This window comes from Lates calcarifer, linkage group LG11, assembly GCF_001640805.2.
Source record: "Lates calcarifer isolate ASB-BC8 linkage group LG11, TLL_Latcal_v3, whole genome shotgun sequence".
NCBI lineage: Eukaryota > Metazoa > Chordata > Actinopteri > Centropomidae > Lates > Lates calcarifer.
Genome location: NC_066843.1, coordinates 14,459,214 through 14,476,219, shown reverse-complemented (window position 1 = coordinate 14,476,219; position 17,006 = coordinate 14,459,214). Strand labels below are relative to the sequence as shown.

Sequence of the window (17,006 nt, the reverse complement as noted above, 5' to 3'; positions counted from 1 at the left end):
TAGTTCACTTGTAGCAGCAGAGTGTGTTCAATAACAGTTTATCTATATTTATTAAATGATGGCTCTGGTTCCAGAGAAAAATATTTTTAAATCAATCAATATATGGCTAATTTCTTTTTCCAAGTCTCCTTATCTTCTGTAGGTAAAGTCATCTCGCAACCTTCTTCACTTTAGGGAATTCCAAATACATTTCCAACACATTATTAATAACCAATCATATGAAATGGCCATAGAGAAGGACAAAGAATGTTTTCTATATGAATATGTTTATTTACTGGGCTTTAAAAAGGAAGTCTAGAAATGACAATAAAATAAAAGGAGATGCTGTACACCTGGTGGTCAACAGCCAGTCAATGAGTGTAATAACAACTGTATATGGATGTTAAACCTTTAAATGCAGCTAAATCTCTCTTTAAAAAGCTTCACAGATCATACAGAATTGAGCACAAAATAATTTGTATAATTGTTTATTGTGTTTGTATTGTAACCTGTACAGATCAGAGCCTGGAATTTATTTTTCTCACTGTTTTTTTTTTCCTGTGCACCACCTATCTGCTGTCTTGGGTAATAGCTAAGGCACTTTCCAGAGAAACTGCAAATATGTGGCACACAATTTACAGAACAGTATTTTTTGTTATGAACACAAACAGTAAAACACATTCAGCCAGACCACGTGGATCACCTCATCTACTGCACTAAAAGCCAGTTTATAGCACCACATAAAACAACAAAACAACGAATAAAACATTCATCACCTATCAGTAAATCATGTTATTATGTCAGGCTTTTGATAAGTGTGGATACAATAGCAAGACACAAATGTCCAAAGGGATTTTGGGTTAAGCATAGTGTACATGGTACAGAGAATAACATATTCAGATTCTTACAGGATCCTAAAAACATCATTGGGTTTCTTGTGATGAGGTTTGTACCATTTTAGTTCATATTCTGTGACACAACTTTCTTCAGTCATTTATAAAATGCCATGACAGTACTAACAAAGACAAATATTAACGATTGTGTTTTTTCTTAAAAACTGCTGTTACATTAAAGCAGCCAGTGGAATACAACAATTTAACAGTATCGTACCATAAGTTAACAGTAGTGTTACAACGTCCTACACCAAGATGTTGACATTGATAATTATTTGCAGCTGTGTTTCTATGTAAGTATCAAGTAAATTTCTCTCATGATAAATTACAATAAGCTTGGTATTGCGTTTCATTGATGACAATTTTTATGAAGAATGCAACGTCTCCTGTAGCTGAGCTGTTGCAATCATGACTAATGCATTCAGGATAGTTGTTGCTGTAAAAATAAAAAGCAGGAAAGAGGTGGCTGTTTGAAGAGGTTGCATTGTATAACATAAGAAATTAAACCATTGCTCTAAGTTGTTCAATGAGTAATATACGAGTGGTCCAGCAGAGGGATCCCTCATTCCAGATAACTGCAGCCATGACAAGGCATTTGCATAGCTTATCTCTACCAGTATGAGATGTACTTTATACATTTAACAGTGCATGTGGGTAGCTGCAGTTTCATGAATTCAGCCTGCAGAACATGATAATGCATTCAAAGCACCTGGATAGCTTCACTGAGGACACAGTAATGGTAGAAGGTACAGCATGTTGCACATCAGTTGCAGTTATGACTATCATACAGTATACAGTATGTAAATGTCAGAATCAGAATGTAAAATCAAGTTATCGGCAAAAATCGGCACTGCAGTGAAAATGGAAACCCAAATTTACAGATGTTAACTCAGGTCAACTTCAAGTACATCACAGTTTATTAGGGACTGTACAAAAGTGAGAGAGGGGGTGAAGAAAGGGGGATGGTTATGTATTTTTTCTTTTTGCTGAAAGGAAGGTCTTTTAACCTTTTCTCATACTTGAATTATATTTTAGTCCATTTTCCTGTTGTGTTTAGTAATAAATAGTTAAATAGTTAAATCTAAAAGATTATCTGCGCAGGGAGCGTGTCACTGTTTACTAACCTACAGCAACTCCCACCTTAAAAATATCTGCTAGAACTAGAGTGCAGTTAAAGGTGCTGTATGGCTGGGCAATACATCAAATGAATTCTATTCATATGAATTTTTGTTTTTGCACAATGTGTAATATGTCAACATTGTGAAAATTGTTTTTTTTTTTTTTAAATGTGCACAAAAGGTTTATTGTAACATCATAACATCGTAACATGTTACGATGGGGGGGTCAAGTTCTGTGTACTTAATTTAGTCTCTCTCTGCCATCTGTAGGTTTGGTAGCAACAAACCTACAGATGGCAAGCTGAGGTCTTGTCAGGAGATTAACAGAACTGGCGTGCAGACTTTTCTGCTCTACCTCTGTTGAAACTGAAAATTGAAGTGGATGTCTGTTCTCCTCTTAATTGGAGGATCTACTGTAGTTCTGACCATCCATAGCTGTATGGGATAAACTGCTTTTTCTGAATGTGCATAATGAAAACAGCCTGGGAGTGCAGGTCTTTTATTATTGATGCTTGACTATCTTGCACATGAAGTCCTAAGAAATAGATTTCAATCATGTTCTTTATCCTTTAATTCTTGTTGAATTTTAAAGGGAAAAATCACAAATTGACCCAAAGCTTGAAAAAATTGAGATCAAATTTTTTGTCCATATTGCCCAGCCCTAATGTGTTGTATGAATTTAACCAAAGGGAAGGCCTTCTGTTTGCATGATGTGAAAAAATATAATATTATGCTCCTTTCAGTAGAAGCCAATCACTCATAGTTCCTTCACAAGCTCCAGAAAAAGCAGCAGGAAAATAATGTGCACTATCAGTCATTGCATTGACTGTATTGCACTCAGGATGACAGTGATGTATTCATCAAAACCTTGAAAAGCTTGTAATCAGCATTTCTTCGAACCCCATTAGCCTGTCAACATTCTACTTTTCACTTTCAGTGTCAGAGGTGATTTTGTTTTTAAATGGATGCATCAGCATTCACTCTGTATGATCTCTATTACCCTGCTGACATTCTGTATTTTTTATAATGAAAGAATATGATTTGTTAGGAAAGACAGCTCGCTTTCTAAGCGATGCTGATGCCTACCTGCGGGTGTAACATTTCTGGTGTGGTCAACGTGACCTAACATAAACTGGTGCGTGTGTATGTATGTGTGTGTGCGAGAGAGAGAGAGAGAGAGAGAGAGAGAGAGAGAGAGGGAGTGTGTGGAGGGGGGCACTGATGATAATGCTAACATTTGCACTCTCCTCTGCTCCAGTGCACTAATGCTCATCACCACAGCACCAACAGCCAGCGAAAAGGCCACACAGCGGAGCAGAGCACTTGACTCCCTCCAGCTCACATTGATCGCACGCCTCTCAATATGCAACACAGGCTGACCGGGTGTGAAACTCTCTCCACTTTAGTGTGCTTCAACCAGTCTAATATGTGTTTGAGACTCACTTAAAAGCTTTCATATGATTAAAAAAAACCTCTCCAACTCTATTTAGCACGCTTTTGCAGATGTAAAGCTTAATATTAAGGACACATTAGGTGCTGATGGCTCATTAACTGAGAGAGTACAATCTTAAGATGGTAAGAAGAGGGAAGGGGGATCATATGCACGGTAGCAGACCGTGCCCCTCCCCCCTTCCACTAAGTGCTGCAGAGATGCAAGGGAATGAGTGTGTATGTGGGGATGTGTGCATAAGAGGAGGGGGGGGGGATGGGTAGAAGAAAGTGAGAGTGTGAGTATTGGTGTGCCAGTGGAAGCAGTTCTTACAATCTGATGATGGCTGCAGATGGGGGGGGGGGGTAAGAGGACGGACAGGGCATGAGATGGATCGGCCGTCAGTGGAGGTGTAAGCTCAGCTGGCCAGGTTTCCCTCTGCCTCACCAACACATCATGCATTAGCAGCTGGAGGAAGTTTGCACATACAGAAAGGAGGAGGTTTACCGGGTGCTAACGTTTGGTATGACAAGACCTGGTATTGTTTTTTTTTAATATATATAAACTATGTAAAGATTAAAGATTTGTGAACATCAAATCCGCGGAGGATTTATACATCCTCAGTAAGAAAGCTCCTCTTTACCAGGCCACAGGGGGAGGAGGGGGAGGTGATGCTGTCAGAGCGGTTTCCCATGGAGGGAGATTGGCGGCCTGGTGTAGTACAGTGGGACAAGGGGCGTGGTTTCTCCTGGAGCATCCCAGGATGGGAGAATGTGCTTCTCTTCATGCTGCGTCACATTTATGAGGTCCGACAGCAGCGTGCACAATGCACTCCTTGGCCCACAGCACCGCACCGCTATGTGCCAAAGCCCCTCATGTACAATCTCACACACACACAGTCGAGTGCACACACACATACATAAAGATCTCTCTCTCATGCACACACACATAATCCCTCTCTCCTTCTCTAAGCTGGGACCAGCCAGCAGCTAGAACAACCATCCATGGCTTTGACCCTGAATCAAACATTGAGGGGACAAGTTGTTTCTGTAGAAAAATAGAGGAAATTTCCAGAGGCTGATAAAATGTCTTTGGCACTTCTGAAAACACAGCATACACAAAGGAATCGACACTGAGTATAAAAGGCCAAACTAGAAAGCTCTACAACCAGAAAAAAGATTAAGATAATCCAGGTTCATCCACATATAAGTCTTGCCAGTCCTGGGTGGATTTGAGCCTGAACGGGCCCGTACTCCACCATCTCTCCATCCACAGTGATAACACCTTGCGGAGAGGTGGGTTCCAGCCGCAGGGCCTTCACCTTCTCATACACCAGGTGGGGGCAGCCGCACGCCAAGTGGGCGCCCTTCTCCATGGCGAGGAAAAGGCGCAGGAGGGCAGGACGGGAGATTCCTGCTGTCACGTAGAACAGATGAATCAGCCCATCATCTGCCATTGCACCAGGGACCGTCCACAGGTCCTCAGCGAGGTGGGACTGGTAAATAGCCAGGACCAAGACAAAGTCCTCCTCCTTGACTACTGTCCAGCTCTCTGGGACTGGTTGGTCCAGGCCAGGAAGAAGAGAGTCCACCAGTGCTATGGTCTTGCCATCACTCTGGGTCTCAGGTCTCTTGGTGGTGATGGCGTTGTTGGAGGAGTTGGTGATGGTGTTGTGGTTGGAATTTGTGCTGTTGTGATTGTGTCGAGAGTTCTGATTCGGAGAGGAGTTGGGGATGAGCCGACAAGGAAGGGAGGAGCAGAGCGAGGGGTGCTGAGGTGTGGAGGGAGGGTGGGTAGCCTTGATGCTCCCTTTCGGAAGTTTTGGCGCCTCCATAACAGGCAAATATGCTAACCTGCCCTGATAGACTCTGAGGGAGGCCAGACGGACCAGGGTGCCCATCAGGAAACGGATTGCTCCGACATGGCGGTACTTCTCGCTCTCGATGTCAACATCTGCCACGAAGCCCCAGGCCAGGGAGAGAAAGGAGAAGAGACGCTGTTGAGAGGCCAGGTGGATCGACACGAGGTCCAAGGAGCCAACCAGACCTTTACACAGGATGAAGCCACAGCTTAAGAGTAGCTCCTCGTTCCATGCTGGAGGTGACCTGTTACACAAATCAAGAGTCAGAGGCAGTCATGAATATGTAAGCCTATAAATATGATCTAAGCATAATATAATGGTTGTACCATAACTTCCACAGCTTAGTTATTTAATACTTAAATATGAGAACATGTGCATTGGTCCCAACAAGAATACAATTCAGCAGCTTTGCTAGCAGCTCTGTGAGGCTGGACTTAATGCTTAATGCTGACATCATCATGCTAACATACTCACAATCTGTGCTCATGTTAATGTTATAATCATAGATACAATGTTTATCATGTTCACCATCTTAGTTTAGTGTGTTAGCATGCTAATGTTTGCTAATTAGTACTTAACATAAAGTAGAGCTCAGGCTGATGGGAATGCCGTTAGTTTTGCAAGCGTTAGGTAAACTCCAAATTAAAATGTTGACCTGATGGTGGTGCTAGATGAAAAGGGATCATCTGTGTTATTACAATTCTTCATCTTGAGGTGGACATTAATGTCTGGACCAATGCTCAGTGCTGAGCTCTCCAATAGTTGTCACAATATTTTAATCTTAACTACAAATGTCAACTTCTTCACATGATTTTAGCCACACTAGCATTTGTAGCCCTGCATATAAAGATTATATAATGTCCAAAAAACACAGAAGTGTGAAAGAGGTGGAAAAAAGGATGCATTAGGAACTACAACTGAGCCATCTTCACAATGTGAAAAGCTCCTCAAAAAGTTACTATGTGCTCTTTGTATTAAAATTCATTCAAAAAAACAGTTTGCAAACAGGTCTCTGGTCAAAACTGACTGAGCTGATGTTGGGGTTAATCAAGGACACTTGGGACGGCTGATTAGAGAATTATTAAAATCCTGACAACTTAAAGACACAGGTAAAAACCCTGGGGTGACAAATAAATTCTTGTTTGTTTCTTTGCTGCTGTGCCAACAACCAACCAGCAGATGGAGATGACATCCTGGATATGTGCTGGGTTGACTGGTTCCACAGCTGCATTCTGGACTATAATCACTCATAATGTGTGAGTTTCTAAACCCATTACATCATTCCTTTGAGAGTTATCAGCAGCCTGAAATGACCTCCTGCTGCACAGCGAAGCAGTTCCACTTTGCTCTTCTGTCTCTCCTCCCTCCTGAGGAATGATGTGCCCAGTCAGCCTTTGGCATAATTACACAGAAAGGAGATAAATCGTTCTTTTTTTAGGCTGAGGAAGGTTCTTCTTTGCTCCTCTTTTGCACTGTTGCTCCATGCATTTAAATGACTCATTAATGGACCGACTCACTGTGAGTAGTGGTGGACGGAGGCGGCCAGGGCGTTGCCTGAGCCACCTGGCAGAATACCCAGAGGGGTCTGTATGGCCTCTTGCCAGTCCTCTCGATCCATCAAACCATTTATCACCTGAATGAACAAGAACAAATAGAAAAACAGAATCAGACCATGGTCCTAAATAGAAAGTAGCATCTGTGTATGAGAAAAAGTTGTGATAAGATGTGTTTCACGGGTCGCTACAGCTGTTCTGTGGCATGTATGGTAGAGACAGGGGACCTGAAACCACCCTGGCTGAAGATTTCTCATAAACGTACTGGGCTAAGCAGAAAAGCATTCACACAATGGCCTTTAAGGTGCTGAATTTTAGGTGCTTAAATCACACCAACCAGAGCTCTTTCGTCACGTCTAAATACAATAGAAGTGCTAAGAATAGAAACAGGGGTGTGAGGGTTTATATCATTTGATTTCCAGCTGTGATTGATTGACAATCATGTCACTGTGAAACAGATTTAAGTCGGGTTAAGCCGAAGTACCTCAAACAGCAGCCCATCACCAGACATGATAACCAGGGCGTCCCACTGCGACAGGTCAGCCTTCCTCACCAGCTCGCGCGCGTGGTTCTGGTGCTCTGAAGGACAGCGAGAGATGAGAAAGGGAAAAATACACAAACACAGAAAATCAGGCAAAGAGTAGGGCGAACTGGCAAAATAAAAACAAGGGCAAGGGCAGAGAAAGAGACACGCTCCCTTCATCGCCAGCCTCTGGGGTAGGATCAGGGAGATTAGGCAGAAAAGAGATTCAATTTCCCCTTATCAGGCCAGACATATCACATTAACCCATCCAGTGGCTACTCAACAGCTCCAAGGCAGCTTAAGCTGGCCTGCAAACATCTGTGACTGACAAATATCTGCGTGTGCATATGTGCATTCACTGTTCAGCATGTGAGTGTGTGTGTGTGCGTATCAGTGTTGGTTAATGCGCTGGCAGAGGACTGAGCTATTTGTTCAGCCTAGTTTTATTGGCAGTGTCCTTGAGTGGGTCCCTCTGCAGGGGGTCTCTGTGGGCTCATCCCGCCAGCATTAAAGTCTACAGTCCTACCAGCCGAGACTCCCCAGTGAACTGGCGTGCGCGCGTGCATGTGCGGAAAAGAGACAACTTCAGAGACAGAGAGGCATGGCAGACGGCAGAGAAGTTAGCGAGTATTGATGCGCTGCCATCATGAAGGAAATATTTTTCCGCTCCAGCTTAAGTATTGATCGAGGGCAGAACTGAAATAAAAACAGCTATCCTCTCCTTTCCTTTCACTTCGCTCAACCTCTACCTGTACCCACATGCCCCCCCACACACACACTCTTCTAGGGCCCCTCCCTCCATCCCTATCCCGGCTGTGCTCCCTGTGTTGCTGTTGTTTGTTTGGTGTGCACCGGGGAGGCTGGAGGCGGTGATGCAGTGCTGCTGCTGACAGACAGAGGTGGAGGGAGTAACAGGGGCTGAACAGCTGCTGACTCAGCACTTTGAGCCTGCCGAGGGGCTCGGGCTCGGATGCTTTGCTTCCCAGCCGCTTCCTTATTCAAGGGGTCACTGCCACATGCAAAACATCATGAGATGAAGACGTTTGTTACATTCACTGTGGATTTGTTGATTCTTCTTTGAGCTGCTCTGTAAATACACATTTCAAAATCTTGGGTAAATTCCAGCTGTTTCACTCTAGATGCAGCATTTTCCTCCTCACTCTCCCGCCTTCTTCTGAGGTTAACTAGGGTAAAGATAAAGCTTGGTACACTGGAAGCTTCATACAGTATGTAAAAGGTACATGCTGACACAAGAGGCGCCTCCACTGCTACTTGTCCTTCCTTGGGCGAAGGCTATGTGATACATTCATCAAGGAGCTATGCGCTGGGAAAACGTTGTTTCAGTTAATCCACTCATAGTCACATCTGCCTGGCTACCGTGTCCGACCACTGAAGGCCCTCAGTGACCCATATTACCCCCCGCCTCCCCTCCTCCATTTCTGTTTCACTCCCATTCTTCTCCAGCTCGGGTCGGCGTCAGTAATTACTCTGTCTTTTTTCATCACCATCCAGCTGCTGACCTTCTCTATTAGTCCCAGGGGTCCGCACAAAGAGCCTGCATGCGCATCAGCACTCTTCCTCAAATAAACAAACTCAGTTTCTCTCCCTTTCCTCTACCTTTGCTGTCACACTCCATCTCGCTTCGAGCCATATGAGAGATTCAGCCGATGTGCTGCCAAGCTGCAGCGCTGAGGAGACAGCTTACTATTCTTACCTGTCAAATTGTTGATCCCTGTCAAATAAGAGCTGGTTTTTGAGCGCAGGTGTGAGGTGAAAGTTAAAGCTCGAAGGGTAAACGATGCACCGCGCATTGAACTTTGGGCATTAAAGCCTTTCCCTGTTCCTCCAGCAGCTCCTTGGTATATGGTAGACAGAGGTCACTTGGAGTTCAGACCCTCTGATGACAGTGGCCAACAGATGACACTGGTTAAGGTCACAAAAAGCCATCAGCAACTCATACAGAATGTGGAGCAGCTGGGGAGAGTTAAATGAGAATTTAATGTCTCTCAGTGTGCACGTGCTTGAGTGCCTGCAGATGTTTGTGTTTATGTGTGTGTGTGTGTGTGTGTGTGTGCATGTGCTCATGTTTGCTGTGCACACGTGGCCTGTGAATTTGTGACCACACAAATAATGCATTATAAATGCAGATAGTACACTTGGTGCAGGGATGAAAGTTTGTTCATATTGTGTTGTGTGTGTGGCACAATGACCTAGTTCTTACAGTGATTGTACCCATGGATGGATTACTGGACAAGCATAACATACATAGCACAGGTCTTTGTATGAAGTGGCATTTAACATTTTTTGTTGGAAAGTCAATCAAATGACCACAAAGCAAAGACTGTATAAATGATGGTAGACATGACTGCTCTCCAAAAGTGAAGCCAAGACATTTCAATCAGCCCTTGGTGGCTGGCTGCAGTAAAGGTCGTAAACCCTGCCCCCATCTATGTTAGCGGATGTGACATGGGCACATGGGCATGGGCTAAAAAAAAAAAAAGTACACACTAAATAAATTTTTCCCAAAGCTGTTTTCTGTCATTTTAGGTAGTTTGTATCATGTTCATGTATGTTCAAATGTTCATTGCCATGATTGACACCTGTGACTGACTCGCAATTGGTCAGGTGGGTGTATAGGCACGACTTTGAGACTGTGGCACCACAATCACTACAGTGCAGACTCTGGCTCCAAATTACGTCACTAGCGCAAGATGGCAGTGTTCGTAGCTGGGATATTTTGTTCAGTTTTGTACAGTGGGAGGAAATGTAGATGTGTATTTCATCTTCATATACAGTCATTTCTAAATTTCAAAATGACCATAAATGACATCACTGACACTTTTTGTGTGTAGGAGAGTCTAAAAGTTCTGGTGCACTTGCAAAATGACTTCAAAATGTTTTGCATCTCTTTCAGTCTGGAAGTCTTGCTGCTATATAAGAGAGGGGCCCTTTGCCCAGGAACCCATTGTCTATTCATCCGCCCATGATCGTATCATGATGGGGTTGAAAGTTTAATCCCCTCAAACCTATTTCAGGTCAGGGTGACCTTGACCTACAAATGTTACTAACCTGTGATGACAAGTGTGTAGGGAACAGAGGCCTCAGTGAGCATGCCCTGTACGTGGCCAGTAAAGAGCTGCAGAGCCTGGCCACGCCCACTGTGAGGGTTCACCAGTATCATGACACGGCAAGGACGACGCACCTCCGTATATGCCACACCTGAGACAGACAGAAAAAGGCGAAAGATGTGAGTGAAGGCAAGGATAGAGATGAAACAAGAACAGAAGAGTAGGTCTTCTTATGCATGATCAAATATTTCAAAGAATGTATAAGGACAGCCTTGTCCCTCAGGGTCTGTGTGGCACAGAAATGCACTGTGGAAAAAAAAGAGCATGAAACAGTGAAGTCATAGGCTGTGACAGCATTCAGACTGACGATGCTTAATGTTAATGTGACATGCCACTTTCTTCCAAGAGAAAGGGCTTACAGATGCCTCTCAGTCGGGTTCTTGCAGATTATTAATAGCAGTTCTGTGACATACATTCATGCCCATGAGGAGATCCTCCTGTTGCTTTTGTTTCTCAAGGAAAGACACAGTAATAGAGTGACTACACTTCATCAGCCCAGGGGATTGGCAGGTATTTAGCACCTTGCTCAAGGGCATTCTTGAGACAGGATGCTTGCTTACTTACTCATTTTCCAACTCCCTTGATTATTATGAAAGATCAAGTTAGACAGTTAGCCAACAATTGGATAAGAAACAAAACAAAAATAGTAAAGGAGAAAAAATGGGAAGAGGAAAGTTGCTTGTGCACTGGGTATAATTGACATTTTATGAAATACACTTATTGCTTGCAGAGTTAGTCAGAAAATCGATGCATCTCTCATTAATGTAAAGTATATGAAGGTACAGCCAGTAGCCAGTAGCTTATCTTAGCATAAGGACTAGAAACAGGGAGAAACAGCTAGCCTAGCTCTGTCCAGAAATAATAAAAGCTGCCTACCGGCGCCCCTAAAGCTCAATAGTTAAAACATTACATCCCTTTTATTTTATTTCAGGCAATAACTGAAAATGTAAAAATGCCAAATTGCCATTTTGGGGGGTCATGGGTGGGACTATTTCTTGGCTGGGACCGGTAATTTCCTGGAGTTAATGATTTTCTGACAACAGCTTAGAGGCAAGAAATAGTCTAGCTGTTACAGTCCATAAAATAGCATATGGACATTTTATACTTAAGTTTTTGCACTGATTAAACAATCCAGATACAATGTCTTCATTAGTGAGCTTTGGCGATTTTGGTAGGTATTATGTTTATGTTCAATAACGCCAGGTTAGTTGTTTCCCTCTGTTTCCAATTCTTATGCTAAGCTAAGCTAGCTACTGCCTGTAGCTTCATTTTAATCTTGTAGACAAGAAGGTGGTAATCTTCCATCCAACTCTCTGCAAGAATGTGAATAAGTGCATTTCTCAAATAGTTAAACAACTGCTTCAAGAGAAAGAAGGAGAAAGTCATGTGATTAAAACAATTAAAAAATGTCTACTAAGTTAAAATGTATAGATGATGCAATATGGGGGCAACTGCAGCTCTAGTAGTTGAATAGCAGTGGAATAAAACCTGCTACATGGTTGTAGTGCACTATAATGATGATGAAATTATCTCATTGCTTCAACAGCACTACTGCTTTGAGTAATGAGTTATTTGTTCCACCTCATAAAGTTCCCATTCATTTCTATCCATATTTACGAGGGAGGATCAGGTTTAGCCACTTATTTGTACTAATACACTCGCTGACTGCCACAAAAAGGGATTTGTAGCTTTTTAAAGTGAATTCAGCTTTCTCTTCTGGGGGTGGATTTCGCAGCAGATACCCTTGACCTTTAAAGCAGACACACACTCACCAGAGACCATATCAAATGAATCCTGAAAAGGACAAAGAAATCATTGCATTTTGGGGCATGGAGGACAGAAGCTTCAGTATCAGTTTCCACCATAATTATTTGGCTGCAGTAGTATCAGAAGCATGAAATGATAGGATAGTTCCATTCTTGCTTATAATTAATAAATGAATCAAGAGAAATACAGTAAGAGAGACAGATGTGTTGTTTGCCTCACTAACTTCTGTCTGATGTTTTCTTTTCTTTACAGCTTGGAGCCTCAATTTCCAGTACAGTGACCTGTGCACCGCTGCTGTCGCTGCCACCCTCTACCTCTGCCATTGGCCTGATGATGGGACGCTGAGGAGGTGCAAAAATATCTCAGAGAAAGAGGTGTGAACCCACCAGGAAGAGTGAGGTGAGAGTGCGAAAACACACAGGCACATGCCAAACTCTGCCTCCATTCACCCACACAGGGTTACCATTGTTTTTTACTTGTATTGGAGCACAATGTGGCTTTCAAACACAAAAGGACCTCTCTACACTTCCAGAATATAGTGGAAACTGTCTTTTGATGGTGAGAGCACGGCTTTAAAATCAGGTTCTGTGCTCAAGTGTGCTGAGTTGAATAGCATACCCTTAACAGACTCACACATGTCCTTTAAAAGGTCAAACCTTAAGTTGAAATCCTTGTTCCTTAGAAGCTAATCCTCTGGAAACTTTGGCACTGGAATTCATCCAAAACACAGAACCAGATAAGCTGAAGAAATCCTCCTCTTTCTTGCCCAGAGGTTCCAGACTTTTGAATCACTCTCCACGTGATTTCTGCAGTGATTCAGATAGAATAATGAATAATGAAGTGAAATTGCAGTTCAGTCTGATTATCATGCAGCTAATTCAGCCCCATGTAGCTTTACTCTTAAAGACTGCACTAAAATCACTTTCAGTCCTTTCAGCTTTCTAACCAAAAAGATTTGGTGAACTGACCCGAGTCCTGTCTCTTAAAATGGCTTCTTCCAGGACATTCCTCCCAGGCTGCATCTTGTGTGTGTGTGATGTGTGTGTAGCCTGTCTTGTGTGTGACAAGAAGGATAGATGCAGGGTGTGAGGGTGTGTGTGAAATCTGTCTGCGATGTGAAGTCAGATACCTGCGGGCATAATCTGCCCATCACACCAGCAAGCAAACTTTTCAACTGCTGTGTGTGTGTGTGTGTGTGTGTGTATTTCACAGTTTCAAGTGGGGAAACACACACATACAAGCAGAGAGGTGACAGGCAGACTGGATGCGACAGTGTGTCAATGCTAACAAGTGCAGAGCTGACAGGGCTGAGTTGCCATCTTGTTGCTACAAGTGTACCGCTATGTAGAAAAATCCTAAATAAAGATGTGGTGATGTGCCTTCTGTATCACATACTGCAGCACAGGTGGGATTTGTTAAAGCATAAAACCATTCAGGAAGATTCCTGGAGCAGAAACAAATATGTGGGCAGTTTGGTGAAAGCTGTCTCTGTGAAACTGATGCTATATCCAGACTGGACTGACGTGTCTGCAAACAAGTTGCATTCCAGGGTTGGGTGAGTGTTTGCTGGAGAGGAGGGGAAGAGGTCTACAGAGTCTAAACACTGCTGCCCACTGAGGCATCACCAGGCTGGGTGGGTAGAGAGAGAGAGAGACAGAGTGAGGGGAGTCGGGTCGTGTTGACAGGCCATCACAGCTGCGTGTCACAGAGCACAAGACAAAAGCTCCGGAGGGACCGAGATGCTGGTTCGGGGTGAGAGGTCGCCTGGTGACGCAGTCAGCTCTCGTCTCCCTCACCGAAGAAGCCACCACAGCCTCAGCAGAGCCCCCGGGGGACTGTGGGGTTGGTAATGAAACCAGGATGCAAATTCTGAGGTTGTACTGGATCAGAATAGAAAGTTTTTGGAAAAATCAAGACACTACACATTGCTATTTCTGCACAAACAGAATAAAAAGCATGTCAAATTCCACAGTGTATAAATGTTAAATCTGTAACTGGCCTCCTACCAGCTGTTTGAATAGCAGAAAAGGATAGAGCCAGTAGCAACCGAGGCAGCCACTAGTAGGAAGAGTCAAAGCAAGTAACCATCATCTCAACCCTTTGCATGCAATCGCGCTGTGGAGCTTCTAAGCAGGGGGGGAAATAATTCGGCAAACCATTAACGTGAGCAGGACTGTATCATAGTGTATTCACTTCATTATTTACGGCTCATTCATTCCAATGAGCCTGCAGTGAGAATAAAAAAACCCTGTGAGACTATTGGATGCGATAGATTTTGACACACAAAATAGCGGAGTTACAACCTCATTGTAAACTACACCGTCACATATTAAATTTAACATTTATTCACTTTATACTTTAGTGAAAGTCCGTCACAGTAATTGCTCTCTGCCTAAATACCAATCTTGTGCTGCAGTTGCACTTTTAATCCAACCTTTCCATCTGCAATGCCAGATGAGATGACATGCAATTAACTTAGGGGGTAAATACACTATGAGGGATTAGTGAATCACACTGACTTTCATATACCCTCTGGAACAAGGCAGAGAAGCAGCAATTCTGCAGCATCTATTAGCACAACATTGCTCATTTAAAACATATAATATATTCTGCTAAATACTGTATTATTGGCTGGCCTGGATCTGGAATGCTAAAACAAGCTTATAAATTAATGATATGATCACATCAAGAAGTGATGGAAGATCTGAAACGAGAGACTTGAAACTGTTAGATGGCTGAGTTGGTTGATTAGTATGTGCGGTTTGAAAAGCTGGGGGCTCTTTGATGAGTCCAGTGAGAGGACAGCGATGGGGTGAGGTGGGGAGGGGGGGACGGCGCCCTGCTACCTCTTAGGTTACCATCTGCCTGCCTGCCTGGCGTACAGAGCTGAAACCCATCCTGCTGGCTGCTGACCAGAGGGAGGCTGGATCTTCCTCATCACACACACAGATCCCAGTCTCTCTCTCTCTCTCTCTCTCTCTGTGTGTGTGTGTGTTTGCAGTGTACACCTGGAGGCTGCTGCCAGGAGGGCAACCTCATTCCTCATCCCGCGACTAACACTTGCCTCCATCTTTGGCTACCAACATTCCAAATTAGTCACTGCCAAGTCAAATATCCGCTTCCTCTTTGAGCCGCTCTGTAGCCGGAGGTGGAGCCGCACTAAAGGATATTACCTGACCTGATGTGGTGGACTCAAGAGTTTGTACCCTGATGACAAACAGAATCATTTGGGGCCCAAACAGCTTTGTCTCATCATCAGTATCACCACTTCCTCCCACCTGAGTGATAGGGGTAATTAGCTGCATCACTTCTCATCTTGAATTCATGTTAATTACTCTTCACTATATACCAGGATGGAGCTAATGAGACTAGAAGACAAAGGAACCTGAGGACAGTCTGCATTTTAAACAGAGCGAGACATGATGAGACCTAATTAGATGTAGCTGCTGCGGAGCAGGATGAAAAACAGCCTTTGTTTTGATATTATTTTTTACACCCATCAACAATGAAATCTCAGTGGGAATTTACTAAGCAGGAATAATGAAGCCTGAGCAGCGGTTACACTCTCTGCTGACAGGGGATCAGTTAAAAATCTAACTATTTATGTGATCAGTTTAAAGAGTGAGCATGAGCGTGTGCGAATCTACAGCAGGCTCCACATCCAGAATCATCATAGGCATGGGCTGTTTGAATGAATGAGGCAACTGTAATTGCTGCAGGCAGGTAGATCACCTCTCTCAGCAGGTAGAGCAGGTTACTGAGAGCAGATGGAATGTGTCTGTCCTCTCTGCCAAACCTGCTTTTGGCGACAGAAAGGTGTCAGCCTGCTTACAGATTAGCCTACATTCAATTAGCTGCCTAAAGCCTCACTTTACAAGACTTTTGTCATGTATAATAAAATGTGAAATCATGTTATGACTTTTTGTATCCTACCTCATGGTTTTTTTCATACTCTCATTAAAATACTATTTACTAGCCTGCTCTGTTTGTTGCAGCAGGCCTGCAGCTTATTTAAATAGAAAGTTGTGTGTTAAAATTAAATCCTCAAGCTTTAAAGTGATGGTCCCTGTTCCAATATAGTGCTTACCGTCTCTCCGGGGCGCCTGCAGCACTGAGGCATCTCTGATGGCATGAGCCCACTTCTCAGCCTCCTGTAGGTTGGCGAGCGGGTCCTGGACCAGCGCGACCCGAAAGCACTGCTCCACTCTCTGCCGGGCCACCCCGGCGCTCATCCAGCGCCTCTTGAACGGGTAGAAATAGGCTGTGAAGTAGGCTCCGACGTCCGCGCTGTCCGGCCCTCTGTACGCCCGGCAGCCGATACAGTCGGTCAAGTTAAAAACCACCTTAGTCCGGCCGGGTGACGAGGAGATCCTCTGGATGGTCAAGGCGCTCTCCGTCAAGCTCACCGAGTACCGGACCCTGTCGTTGAGCGTGTCGGTGAACTCCCCGTACAGCGCGCCCACTAGCCCGTTCCGCTGGCGGGATGGGTCCGGTTCTGAGGCGCCTTTCTCCATCCCGGGCGGAGAGTGCGACGCGTCCCGCAGGCCGGTGTGCGGATGGCGGTTCGGTGTAGACTCTGATCCTACCAGCCTGCCGTGGGACCCTTTGAGTGTGATAAGAGCGGCGTTCCTAGTTCAGAGTCTCTCCCTAGTGACTGAAAGGGGAATGGCAGTGACGGAGCCGGAGCAGAGCGCAGCCGACTGTCCTGGCACCAACCGCTACTCCTGAGCAGCTGACTACTAAACTAGTTTATCA

At 44.1% G+C, this 17,006-nt stretch overlaps 1 protein-coding gene across 1 annotated transcript; it reads right to left on the bottom strand.

Annotated features, from left to right (window-relative positions):
• Positions 1–3,779: 3,779 nt before the first annotated feature.
• On the bottom strand, positions 3,780–17,004 carry LOC108881061 (sphingosine kinase 1). Its single transcript, XM_018672834.2, has 5 exons — positions 16,339–17,004; positions 10,426–10,575; positions 7,318–7,412; positions 6,798–6,913; positions 3,780–5,524 (listed from the first exon to the last, which is right to left on the bottom strand). The coding sequence occupies exons 1-5, from the start codon at positions 16,763–16,765 to the stop codon at positions 4,615–4,617; spliced, it is 1,698 nt and encodes a 565-aa protein (XP_018528350.1). The 5' UTR covers positions 16,766–17,004; the 3' UTR covers positions 3,780–4,614.
• Positions 17,005–17,006: the final 2 nt, after the last annotated feature.

Bases quoted from the DNA above. Each gene is read 5' to 3' on its own strand.
- LOC108881061 (XM_018672834.2), bottom strand. From the start codon at position 16,765: ATGGAGAAAGGCGCCTCAGAACCGGACCCATCCCGCCAGCGGAACGGG. The intron at 6,914-7,317 runs GTACTTCGGCTT...TTGTTCATTCAG, and splicing joins GTGATGGGCTGCTGTTTGAG to GTGATAAATGGTTTGATGGA. The intron at 5,525-6,797 runs GTGAGTCGGTCC...TTTGTGTAACAG, and splicing joins TCCGTCCACCACTACTCACA to GTCACCTCCAGCATGGAACG.